Source organism: Capricornis sumatraensis, chromosome 4 (assembly GCF_032405125.1).
Source record: "Capricornis sumatraensis isolate serow.1 chromosome 4, serow.2, whole genome shotgun sequence".
NCBI lineage: Eukaryota > Metazoa > Chordata > Mammalia > Artiodactyla > Bovidae > Capricornis > Capricornis sumatraensis.
In genome coordinates this window covers 81,662,553-81,676,792 of record NC_091072.1, presented here as the reverse complement: position 1 = coordinate 81,676,792, position 14,240 = coordinate 81,662,553, and the positions used below count along the sequence as shown (strand labels likewise).

The window sequence follows — 14,240 nt, the reverse complement described above, 5'->3', positions numbered from 1 at the left end:
GAAGAATTCTCTTTTTTTCTTTTTTTTAAGGAAAATGAAAGCAAAGTCCCAATGTATCACACAAATATCTTTATTATTCAAATGTTTATAAATTATATGATTTTACTTATGCATAAAAACATTTCTAGAACATGTTATACATTTCGTAATAATGTTTGTAACTGGTTTCAGGCACATAGTGCAAAATACTTCTTTTCTGATACAGAGATCCCTAAATGTTTATTTAACCACATTGGTACAAAATTGCTTTAGTACCTTATGTGGTACAATACACCCCTAATAGTTTGAAAAAGAACAACTTTGTGGGTAAAACTACTACACTACTATTTCCTGGCAAAAATCTATTATTAGATTCAGTTTTCTTGGTTTATAGAGGAGGTTATCATAGAAAAATATGATCTATGATTCTTTTAAAATCAAATGGTTGTATAATACATAATTAAATTATTCACCTAAAAAATCTCTTAATACCTGAGCATTTACTCGTGAATAGTTAATTTTTATACTATCTTTCATGTTCTGGATTTGAGAGACCTCAGATATAAAATAACTTGAACTCTCTAATAACAATTTTGCATATGTAAAAATAATTTTATGTTTACCAAAACAGGTTCTTCAAAGTGTCAATAATTCTTAGTTTTCTACTTGATTAATATACAGTACATAACTTTGAGAAAATAAATTTTTTAAGAGTAGACATATAGGCATATGTTATAAAGACATGATAGAATATAAACATTTTAAAAACAATGTATTGCTCTTATAAGTACAATCAAATTAGAGGTAGGTGTTTTTAAGTGAAATTCTACTAAATCATATCTTATTCTGTATTATACCCACAAAATTTAATGTTTAGTATTTAACCCAACTATATACTTTAATTACAAAACTATACTATATTTTAGGATGATTTTTTTGAAGCACCATAATGCACAATTGAAAATTAAAGGAAACATAAAACAAGGTATCTAAGCTGTATCAGTAGAAAGTATAATGGCTATGTACTTTTTTGATGTGACCATTGATTTGCTATTCTCCTGACAGATTCAATAATGTTTATGATTTAAGTTCATTTTCCTAATTTTTATTTGCTCCATTTTAACAAGTAGAATAAGCATTTCATTGTACAGTAGGATGTGAGCAGAGATTTACATGTGTGTTTATAGGCATAACATAATTCTGGTCCAGTGCAATCTGTTAACAGTAGTATTATCCTAGCATAATTCAAACATCCCTGTATGCCCTACCATAAATTATTTCATCCTTTTAAGGATCCTGATTAGAACCATGTATCATTCAGTTTATTTCAAAGGCCTTGAAAAATTAAGCAGTGACTGACTCCTCATGAGCATCCTGGAAAAAAGGCACAAATATTTTAGACATAAATCTCAGGAAGGAGTAAAGAAACAAGCACCAGCTATTTGCAGGTTCCAGAGAATGTCTCTTCTTTGGAACACACTTTCCTTCTGAATGTTCACACTACTTGAATTGGGAGACCAGTAGTCATGTGAGGAATACACTTTCCACAGAACCCTCCACATCTGCCATAGACTTTGGTTCCATCCTGAAAATAGAAAAGGCAAAGATACAGGAGAATCTGTTACATGCTGGTATCTGTGTGCACAAGGCAGAAAAGCAAAGGCTTTGAATCATGTGGCTGAAATAATTAGCCAAGGTTTCCTATAACAATTATACTTGAGGCCAAAGATCATGCCATTTCAGGATTAGCTGAAATCTGTGGTCACAGGAATTAGAGAACCTGAGATTCATATTAGCCACTTGATGATTATAAACTACACTTTACATTAGACAATTCATCTCAATCCATGTATTTTTCATCAAGGTATCTACTTGCTTCAGTGAGTTTATTAAAACCTCTCCCAATTTGTTGTCCAGTGTTTCTCACAGACCGAATAAAAGAAAGGTATTGGGATTTTATATAAGATTCTCATGGACTAAATAAAAGAAGGATATTATGCAAACTTGACCTTAACTTCAAACATCTCCTGGAAGCATTAGAAACACAGCTTGAAGAAAATATAAAAGGTGATAGAATGGAGGGAAAAAACTGGATTGAAAGTAATAATTATAATTAGACACAGAGTCAGACACAACTTAGTGACTAAATAACAACAGAAAAGGAGATTCTTTCTTCCTTTTTTTTTTTTTTTTTAGAAAAGCAGAGCTGCTAACTGAGGAATGAGTGGGCAGAGGCTGGTGAAGGAAGTGATGAGGACAGGATAGATTTTCTTTCCAGACTGTCTTCCAACTTTAGGTCCAAAAGTCAAAAGGCCTTTTGATAGGATGAAACAAAAATAGTTTGAACTCTTATGGTTTCTGAAGAAGGTAAGTTTTGCTTTATTTATGTTTTTGTTTTTTTAATCTAAGGAGGGAGGGTAGAAAAGGAAACTGGGTTCCTGAAACTTTTGAGGATAAATAATGTTTTGAGATCAGGGGCTTTTGAAGTTGCCTCTTCTTTCAGAAGCTTTCTACACTCTAGAGAATCTGAGTAAACAGAGAAGGGGATGGCAGTAAAAATTCCAATTTATATACATTCCTGTTCTCAAATGGATCAAGTAAACCCCTAATCTTGTTTAACTTTACTGGGAAATGAAAATATGTGTTCATTTCCATAAGTACATTTGGGTTTCATAAGTCAGAGTTTCATACCATGCATCAGATCTCAGGAAATACCATCATGTGCAAAATCTTTGATTGAGGGAGAAATTCTCAATTAAGTAAACAAATAGTCTTTACAATAAAACTTAAATAGATGCAAAAGGAATGATTGTACTAAATATTCATTTTTACTGCTGCCCTTGGGCAGCTGTCATTTAACCAGAAGATACCTAACAACTAGAAAAAGTCAGAATATCTCATTGCACTGTCTAAATTTTATACCTACTCAGAACATATTTTAACTAAGTAATTGATTTATTTCCGTTCTTCTACCCAAAAGGATGACACCTAAATTTGCCAAATAAATATTTAGAAATAAATAGCCATTTTAAAAGCCTACTGTTTACCCATGTGATAGAAATAATAAAAATATAGTCTTTAATTATTAATTAAAACACAATTTCATAATAGTCAGAAGTAAAGTATTTTAAAGTCTGCAAATATCAGAAAATTGAATTTCATTTACAAGTAGTATTCATATATAGGAATGAAGTCACTTTTAGCAAAAGAAAGAAAAATTCTAAAACCTTGGTGTAGGCAGGGACTGTTGATGGTACTGATTTAAATGGTGCAATATAGGTGAGAACAGAAATTATAACACAGATCCTGATTAATGTAGATCGGGTCATGCTATCTAAGATGTGGTAATCCTAAGTACCAGGAGCCATCTCATAAATTTTATGAGCTAGCACACTATACCAGCACCACAATTATGAGGATAATACTTTAGATAATACATGTGCTATAGGAAAAATTAAAATCCCAGAGCACCGGCCCTGAGTGCCTTGTCTCATACATTGAACGTGGACTGGCGATCTACTTCATAGATGGTAATACACATGTTTCAGTGCTATTCTCTCAAATCATGGCAATGTTTTCTAAATAAAGATAGACGAGGAAAATGTTCATACAACCATAAAAATATTTCTAATTCTTGAAGAAACTATAATGGATGTTCATTAAATGACAAATGACTCTGACATCACTAAATCACTAAGTCAAAGCAGTGAGGTAAATAAACCAAAAATTTACCTCTTACTTTGAAATATTAAAACGTAACAGTCTTTAATAATTAGAGTATAGCTAAAAAGACTACCTCTTTTTGAAGCACCTGTGTTTCAAACCATTAGCCCCAAACTTGAACTACTTAAATCTATATGCTCTGGCACTTGATTTCATGCACAGATATGTATAGCCTAAACAAGAATGTGTATATATATAAAACCTCCATAAGCACATGAATAAAAATGAACCTCATTCCATAATTTCATTAGTTATACCTCGTCATAATGTAACATACCCCATTATATGAAAAAACTCATTAGTCATTCAGTTCAGTTCAGTTGAGTCACTCAGTCGTGTCCGACTCTTTGTGACCCCATGAATCGCAGCACGTCAGGCCTCCCTGTCTATCACCAACTCCCGGAGTTTACTCAAACTCATGTCCATCGAGTTAGTGATGCCATCCAGACATCTCATCCTCTGTCATCCCCTTCTCCTGCCCCCAATCCCTCCCAGCGTCACAGTCTTTTCCAATGAGTAAACTCTTCACATGAGGTGGCCAAAGTACTGGAGTTTCAGCTTCAGCATCAGTCCTTCCAAAGAAATCCCAGGGCTGATCTCCTTCAGGATGGACTGATTGGATCTCCTTGCAGTCCAAGGGACTCTCAAGAGTCTTCTCCAACACCACAGTTCAAAAGCATTAGTCATTAACTTCATATAATTCTGAATTTAAGGTAGAGGAATTTAACACTACTTCACAGCATGGAAGTATTTCAGACAGGCTTTTTGGTCCAGCAGGACTTACCTGTGATCTGTGAATGATCACAGAGGCATAACTGCCCTGAGCCAGCCACTTTGCTGTACTGGATATCTTCATCCCAGTTCCTGCCAAATTAATGCTGAACTGTCCCTTGATTATAAATAAAAAATAAAAAAAATAAGACTAGATGGAATTAATAAAAAATATATTTATGCATGTACTTGGCTGGAAACACATGAATTGGCATGATCTAAAAAACTTGCCTTCCTAGATTCTTTAGAAAATGAAAGAACGTTGATATAAAACATACACTTTCTTACACTAACAAAATGAACAAGCTAGAGATTTTTTTAACTGATTACAAATAAATCTTCTCAATTACAAGGGACAACTGAAATAATGCCAGATAGTGTTATCTGTTGAAAAGTAATTTTGTCCAGTCCTAGGATTCCAGTGATTGACAGCTAGAGCTTACATCCCTAGAGCATCAGCAACAGCAAGTCTAGATAGAAGAGGTGTCATAGGGACTGGTACCAGACTAGCATTTATCCAGTTTCAATTTTTGACCCCTCACTGCTAACTTCACTGATAAGTTACACCTATTTAATGTATTTCCGTCTGTTATTGTGCCCTTACATCTATCACACAAAAACTACTGAACATAGTATCATGGTCCCAGCTATCACATCCTTTTAAGTACCCAGAAGTGTTATGCAGATGTGTGATGCCACATGAATTACACACATGGTATGTGAGCCCCCTAGTGGCATTATGATCTAATTATTTTCAAGACACAAGAACCATTTCATGTCAAAATATATAGACTATCACTGTTAAAAACTAAACTTTAAATATGTTAAGTAAGAAAGTGCATGACTAAAATGGATAAAATATGTGGCATTCATGTATATGATCTCACAGTACAGAATCACACACTGAAAAGCTGACGTATTTAATGAATGCTAATTAAGCCTACGCCAATGTTCAGTATACATACAGATTTAGAGCTATATTAGGACAATCTTAGATCACATCACAATATCCTGTGGCCTAGGACACAGGAATCTTGAGCAAAACTGTGATAAAACATTAAGGATTATGTTACGTGATGGGAAATATTACCTTTCATGAAAGCAAAAGTAAAATATATTTGTAATATAAATTACTACAATTGCTACAAATTATGTATCAATTCAGTTTATTAAGTTAGATTTCTTATCAATCTCATACTTATTTAAAATCAAAATAGATTCAAATGTATTTATAATACAATGATAATATATGCAGAATTTCCCCCGAACAGAAATAATTTGTTTTAGATAAATTCCAAAGAAAGTTTATTATTATATACGTCACTTGGTTATGGAATTTAAAATATCTGTATGTTTGCTTCATTGATATAATCCTAGATTCCAAAAGAAGGCCTAGGAACTCTGTGTGTGTGTGCTTAGTAACTCACTCATGTCCAACTCTGTGCGACCCCATGGAATATAGTCCTCCAGACTCCTCTGTCCATGGGGATTCTCCAGGCAAGAATACTGGAATGGGTTACTACACCCTCCTCCAGGGGATCTTCCCAACCCAGGAATAGAACCCAGGTCTCCTGCATTGCAGGCAGATACTTTACTGTCTGAGCCATCAGGAAGACCCATTCAGGTACTCAGTAAGTGTTTTTAAATGGATGAATTAAGTGTAACATTATAAATAATAAATTTTAGCATCATAAAAATTAATATATAGATATATATCTAAACCCTTTATACTTGTGATAATAAATGACATGAACACTAGACACATCAGAATTTTACATTAGTAAATATTTAAATTAAAACTAATTCTAAGGATATATTCTACTATTTGATACTTAGTCATCTGATACAGATTTTGAACTAAATATTTAATCCCACATTAACTCATTTTTTAGCTTCTTGCCAAATAAAAGAAATGGAAATATATTCTGTGAAGTAGCTTGTCTGTAACTAAGCATTTATGGCACTCTTGTTGTGTCATGCAGTATTTTCACAACTTAATATTTATTGTTTACTTCCCTGCTCAACGTTGCTGGGAAGGATTCAAATGTATATACACTGGAAGTGAAAGAAAAAAAAAATCCAACTGAGTAATGAGAGATTCAAGTAATGAGAGACCCATAATCAGTTGGGTCTAGAAATATCTATAGCTTCATTTTTCCAGATTAATTTTCAAGAGCTTTGCTTACTTCTTTAGTCCTTCTTCCAAAGCTACATAATGGTATCAAGAAGTAGAAAAACAGTTCATCTGAAACTGGGGATGATATCAATTGAGGTAAAAATACATTTCACTCATTTGTTCAAAATTGAGTGGCAGACTTGGTGTCAAGTAGCCACAAGAGTGGAAAGGTCAATCCTTATCCCAATTCCCAAGAAGGGCAGTACTAAAGAATGTTCAAACCAGCAAACAATTGCACTCATCCCCCATGCTAGTAAGGTTATGCTTAAAATCCTGCATGCTAGGCTTCAGCATTATGTGAACCGAGAACTTCCAGATGTTCAAGCTGGGTTTAGAAAAGGCAGATGAACCAGAGACCAAATTGCCAACATTTGCTGGATCACAGAGAAAGCAAGGGAATTCTAGAAAAACATCTACCTCTGTTTCATTGACTACGCTAAAGCCTTCAACTGTGTGGATAATAACAAACTGTGGAAAACTTAAAGAGACAGGAATACCAGACCATCTTACCGGTCTCTTGAGAAACCTGTATGCTGGTCAAGAAGCAACAGTTAGAATCTTGTACAGAACAACTGACTGGTTCAAGACTGAGAAAGGAGTACGACAAGGCCTGTTTACTGTCACCCTGTTTATTTGACTTATAAGCCGAGCACATCATGAGAAATACTGGGCTGGATGAGTGACAAGCTGGAATCAAGATTGCCAGGAGAAATACCAACAACCTCAGATATGTGGATGATACCACTCTAATGGCAGAAAGTGAAGAGGAACAAAACAACCTCTTGATGAGGGTGAAGGAGAAGAGTGAAAAGGCCAGCTTCAAATGAAATATTAAAAAAAAAAAAACTAAGATCATAGCAACCGGCCCATCACTTCATGGCAAATAGAAGGGGAAAAGGTGGAAGCAGTGACTGACTTCCTCTTCTTGGGCTCTAAAATCACTGCGGACGATGACTGCAGCCATGAAATCAGAAGATCACTCTGGGAGATGCTGAGAGACAAGAAAGCCTGATGTGCTGCAGTCCATGGGGTCACAAAGAGTCAGACACAACTTGGTGACTGAGCAACAAAAACTATGGGAGTACGGAGAAAGGTCTTAGTCTTGATCTGAGAAGGGAAGCATAGATTGATGGTTGCCAGAGGTAGGAGTCAAGGGGAAGGGAAGTGTGTGAGAGTGGACAAAAAAGAAAATCTTCCAGTGACAAGATAAATCACAAGTAGAAGATAAGGTGATTCAAAAGAACTAAGAATTCAACAAATAGGAATGTTTTCCTGGAAACATTTAGCTTCATTAAAGGAAAATATACTTACGGATACAGAGGGAAAGCATAGAAATAGATACAAGCTTTAAAGTTCCACTTCTTGGACTGACTGCTTGGTTCATACATCCCCATTATGTCATTAGGTTTTACAGTTTTAAAGTTTGTTCCACCTATATCACTATGAAAGGGATATATAAATCTAATGCAATTCCAAAAAGAGAACCGATTCTAAAATTTATATAAATTTATATTTTGTTTATAAAGAAATTAAAACAAGTTTGAAAAAAAAGAATAAAGTTAAAGGACCCACACTACCTTGTTTTAACACTTATTATAAGGCTATCATTGGAGAAGGGCATGGCCACCCACTTCAGTATTCTTGCCTGGAGAACCCCATGGACAGAGGGGCCTGGTGGGCTTCAGTCCATAGGGATGCAAAGAGCCAGACACAATTGAGCCAGACACAGCTTAGCACACATGTGAGCATAAGGCTGTCAGAGGCAGTGCTAGTGTTAAAGAACCTGCCTGCCAGTGCAGGAGATATAAGATATGTGGGTTTAATCAGTGGGTCAGGAAGATCTCCTGGAGTAAGAAATGGCAACATGCTCCAGTATTCTTGCCTGGAAAATTCTATGGACAGAGGAGCCTGGCAGGCTATGGTCCATGAGGTCAAAGAGTCGGATGCAACTGAGCACACACACACATCCACACCCAAACATAAAGCTATCATAACCAAGACAGTGCTGTGATGGTGAAGAGAGAGACATATGCCGATCAATGGATCAGAACAGAGAGTCAGAAATAGACTCAAAATATGTCCAGTTGACTTCTCTTGGCCACACCACATGGCAAGCGGAATCTTAGTTCCCTGACTAGAGATTGAACTTGTAGCCACTGCATTGGAAGCATGGATCCTTAACCACTGAACGACCAAGGAAGTCCCCTCCAGTTGATTTTTGACAAAGGTGGAAAGGAGAGAAACAACTGCCTTCTCAACATATGGTGTTAGGACAATTGGAGGTCTATAGGCAAAACTCTTGCAACTTCATTCAAAATTAGTTCAAAATCAATCATAGGTCTAGATGTAAAACATACAACTATACATTTTTTTAAGAAAACATAGCAGAAAATCTTTGTAACTTGGACTAAGTCAAAGAGTTCTTAAATATGACACTAAATGTCATAAAGAAAAAAAATGCTAAATTTGAATTCATTAAACTTTAAAACCTCCACTTCAGTGTAAGACACTTAAGAAAAAGAAGGGATAAGGTCCAGACCATGAGTGAAACATTTGCAAACGTTATATACAACAAAAGATTTGTATCCAGACTATACACAGAACTCTCAGGACTTCCCTGGTAGTACGGTGGATAAGAATCTGCTTGCCAATGCAGGCAGAAAGATTGGATCCTTGGTGCAGGAAGATTCCACGTGCCATGGGGCAACTAGGCCCCTGCACTCGGAGCCCGTGCTCCACGACCAGAGAAACCACTGCAGTGAGAAGAGCACGCACCACAACTAGAGAGAAAGCCCTGTCACCACCGCTAGAGAGCGCTGGCGAGCAGCAACAAGGACCAGGGAAGCCAAAAATTAATTAACTTTAAAAAAAGAACTCTCAAAACTATAAACATTAATGGACAATTGGGAAACAACTTAATTGTTTAGGTGAGAAAGACTTGGATATACACTTTACCAAAGAGGATACTCAGATGACAAATAAGCACATGAAAGATGCTTAACATTATGAGTGAAATAGAAATTAAAACTACAAAAAGATATCACTGAAGATGGGGAAATGAAAAACTTGACAATACTAAGTGCTGACAAAAGAAGAGAAACAACTAGAAATTTAATCTTTGCTGATGGGAATTTAAAAATGGTACAGTCACTGTATCAAACAGTTTGGATGGGGGGTGGGTAGGAGGGAGGTCCAAGAGGGCCGGGATATATGTATACTCATGACTGATTCACATGGCTGTACAGTGGAAACCAATACAACACTGTAGAGCAGTTATTCTTCAATTAAAAATAAATTAAAACAACAAAAATAAACTAGTTTGCAAGTTTCCTATAAAGTTAAACATACATATACCATATGACCCTACAATCTCACTCACAGGCATTTCTCCCAGAGAAATGAAAATACATGTACACACAAAAACCTGTACACAAATGTGCATATCCACTCTGTCCATAATTTCCAAATTCTATAAACAACCCATTTTCTTCCAACAAATGAACACTGTAGGGTAACTGTATGACATCTGATTGATGGAATAATGCTTAGCAATGAAAAAGAACAAATTATTGACACATGCAGCATGCAAAAGACAGATGGACCTCAAAAGAATTACACTGACCAATGTAATGAGAAGGAGTCCCATCTCAAGAGGTTACGCACTGTGTGACTTCATTTCTATGACATTTCTATGTCATCCCAGAAAATGCAAAACTAAAGCAATGAAGTAAAGATCAGTGTTTACCAGGAGGTAGGTGGAAGGAATTGACTCCACAGAGCCAGTATGAGGGAGTTGTTCTATATTCAGATTATGGTGATAACAACATGAATTTGCATACATGTTTAAAACTGTATACTAATAAAGGCAATTTTACTGTTATCTTTTTTCAGTTAAAAATGTGAATGGATATAACATCTAAAGAAAAAAAAAATTCCAATTGACTTGAAAACAAAACCCAAATTACATTCTATATGTAAAAAATACATTTCAAACAAAGTGACTCAGAAAAGCCAAAATTAAAAGTATGTGTGGCAGTGAAGAGAGAATTACTGTGCTGACTTATGGTGATCATCTTTAAAAAATTAAGATAAATTAATTAATTTTAATAAAAGGATGTGCAAGACTATACAGACTTCCCAGGTGGTGCCAGTGCTAAAGAACCTGCCTGCCAAAGTGGGAGACAGAAGAGACGTGGGTTCGATCCCTGGGTCAAGAAGATACCCTGGAAAAAGGCATGGCAACCCACTCCAGTATTCTTGTGTGGAAAATCCCATGGACAGAGGAGCCTGGTGGGGTTACAGTTCATAGGGCTGCAAAGAGTTGCACATGACTGAGGTGACTTTGCACACACACATGCACGCAAGAGTATACCTGGTAACTGGGCATTAAAAGAGAGCAAGTGAAGCAAATCCTGATAATGTAAAATAGGATTCAAGTCTGATATCAGGAAAACATGACATAGAAGTGCTAAAACCATGATCCACAATGAAGATATAACACATGAATATTATACATCAAATAACACAGCTACTTTTATGAAGCAAAACTACAGGAGAAGAAAGGAGACATAGGTAGAAACACCCTAAAAATAGGAAATTGTAATATACCACTTTTAGCAACAAGATAGATCAAGAGGACAAGAATAAGGAGAAAGAGGATCTAAGCAGTATAATCAAAAGGGTATGCATATACATCTAACTTGACACATTATAATAAAAAATACACATTCAAAATATTTAAAAATTGGCTCTAAATACTCAAAATGTATGCTGGCCATGATCCTTTGGCATTGGGTATTTCTCCTGCTATCGTGTAATCAATATTAATTACAAAATAGATAAAGAGATACACATTGGGGATTTTTCTTTTTTGTGGCTCTGCAAAAAGTACCAAACATTTTACTTCACTTCACTTTTGATATATATATTCTAAAGTCACATCACACTCCTTAACTTCATCTTATATTACAATATCGCAAAGTTTATTTTCCTTAAAGATTGCCATATGTGTCCATTCTCTTTTTAGCATTTATGTCCTGGGGTGCCCTGTCATATGCAAACACAGAGGATGTGGTTTTGATGAATGCTAAACAACAGAATAAGTTCTTTCAGTGACATTAAACATCTGGAGAGTATTCATGAAAATGTTGTATAAATTAACACACAATCTGGTTTATATATTTGACAGAATATCTTCAAGAATACTGGGCAGTTTGTACTCTTAGTAACAGTAACTTCAGGCAATTGAACACAGACTGGAAAAAAAATGGGCATATCTTTTTTTGACAGCACATACTTATGCCCAATAACATCTAATTTTGGAAATAAAGCTTTGTGTTCCAGAAATGTCTAGAGAACTCTGTGGGGAAGACATCTCACCTTGATGAGCAGGAGGAGCATTTTGTTACTATAATAATGCTGCCTTTGACTTTCTGAAGGATCTTAAGACAGCTTTTTGACACAGAGTGTCTCTTTCTCCAACTGTAAACTGGGGTTACCTAGTTTATAACTACAAAACATTCTCAAGATATTGTAGGAGGAAATGACCATTATATTACTTATTTGTGTATCAGTCTCCTGTGAATTTTATTGATGTCTCACTGACCAGGGGCTTCCGAGGTGGTGCAGGGGTAAAGAATCTACAAGAGATGCAAGAGACAAGGGTTCAGTATCTGAGTTGAGAAGATTCCTGGAGAAGGAAATGGCAACTCACTCCAATATTCTTTCCTGGGAAATCCCATGAACAGAGGAGCCTGGCAGAGTATAGTGCATGGGATCACAAAGAGTCTGACACAACTGAGCAACTGAGCACAGCCATAAATATTTGTTTACAAGTCTCTATGTGAGCATATGTCATACATCTTCTCATTTGCCAGACCTTATTCAATTCAACATGTTATAAAAAGGACCAGATTTCCAGAACTTCATGATCTTCCCAAAATGATGGTACCTTGTAGCAGACTCTTCACATCTCTAGGTGGCATCTTCAATTTCCCTCTCTCTAATCATATCAAGTACATGACCGAAAGGAAGTGATTAGAAGGAAAATGGATTATCGGACAAAGCTGACCAGTCTTGACATGAGCTGGTCATTGGAGAATGAATAATCTCCGTTTAAAGAGTAAAAATGGAAATGTTATTTTAAATACATATGTGAGGGAAAAGATTGTTTAGAGCTGTAAAAGTTTTAGATTACACATCCTTGACCTTAGAACAGGTGTTCAAAGAGATGCAATAATAAAACTTCAGAAGGGGAAGTTCATCAGGGGAAAGAACTAAATAAAAGATGTAGGTCAGAGAGTTATCATCTTGGAGTGAGACCAACTGTCTGGTAGACGAACATGAAAGAAGAGAAAGAGAAGAATAGACATGAATCAAGCTGCTGCTGCTGCTGCTGCTGCTAAGTCGCTTCAGTCATGTCCGACTCTGTGCGACCCCATAGACAGCAGCCCACCAGGCTCCCCCGTCCCTGGGATTCTCCAGGCAAGAACACTGGAGTGGGTTGCCATTTCCTTCTCCAATGCATGAAAGTGAAAAATGAAAGTGAAGTCGCTCAGTCGTGTCCGACTCTTAGCGACCCCATGGACTGAAGCCTACAAGGCTCCTCTGTCCACGGGATTTTCCAGGCAAGAGTACTGGAGTGGGGTGCCATTGCCTTCTTCAATGAATCGAGCTAACCAGGCTCAAAGATTGAGTGAGAGCTTGAGATTCCTCTGAAAAGTTATCTACCTTAAAAGCAGAGCCAAGAGAGGGAACACTTTTGGAACGGCAATTTGAAGAGACCTGTGGACTAAAGAGTGAAACATAGGGAAAAACAGGAATAGAGGAGAATTTCTTCAACTTGATAAAGAACACATACCAAAATTCTGTAGCCAACAATACAGTTAATGATGGAAGTTTGAATGCTTTCTCCCTAAGATCAGAAGCAATTAAAGCATATTCACTATCGCCACTCTTCAAAATGCAAGAAGTTACAGACATATGTACTAATATGATTCTACTTATACAATAGACAAAAAAAAGACAAAAATTATGGAAAGGAAGACTAGATTAGTGGTTGCTAGGGGATAAGGTGAAGCTGGTGGTGCAAGGGGAGTAGTTGTCATTATAAAAGTCCTTGTGATGATGAAAATGTTCTGTATCTTGATATAGTGATGTCAATATCCTAGTTGCAATATTATACTATAATCCTATAAGATGTTACCATTTGGGGATACTCGGTACATGAGATCCCTGTCTTATTTCTTAGAGCTACATGTCAACAGTTATCTCGAAACAAAATGTTTCATTTCAAGCATTTAAAAAATTATAAAACAACAACCATTTAAATTCTCTTGAAATTGTCCTAAGGTTATACAACAATTGGAGAAACATTTATTCAAGAAAATCTATGAAATCTAGGTTAGAAGAGTGTCTGTGACATTTGAACCATGACCTGTCTATGGCCTGTCCTCTCTTTTTCCCACCTCAGCAAGATGATAGCTCCACTCATCATGGGTACAGCTAAGAACAGAGGATTTTACTTCCCCCAGCTCGCTGTTAGGGATAAGCTTTCTCCAAGGGTATATGTCAGGGGCAGGCGAGACACCAG

At 36.1% G+C, this 14,240-nt stretch overlaps 1 protein-coding gene across 1 annotated transcript in view; it reads right to left on the bottom strand.

The window, feature by feature from the left end:
• Nucleotides 1–1,474: 1,474 nt before the first annotated feature.
• The window catches only part of ADAMTS20 (ADAM metallopeptidase with thrombospondin type 1 motif 20), a 198,254-nt gene continuing 185,488 nt past the window's right edge, over nucleotides 1,475–14,240 (bottom strand). Inside the window, exons 38-39 of the mRNA XM_068971096.1 lie at nucleotides 4,487–4,591; nucleotides 1,475–1,564 (exon numbers count right to left, since the gene is read on the bottom strand). Coding sequence (XP_068827197.1) covers nucleotides 1,475–1,564; nucleotides 4,487–4,591 — 195 coding nt within the window. The remainder of the gene's footprint in view (nucleotides 1,565–4,486; nucleotides 4,592–14,240) is intronic.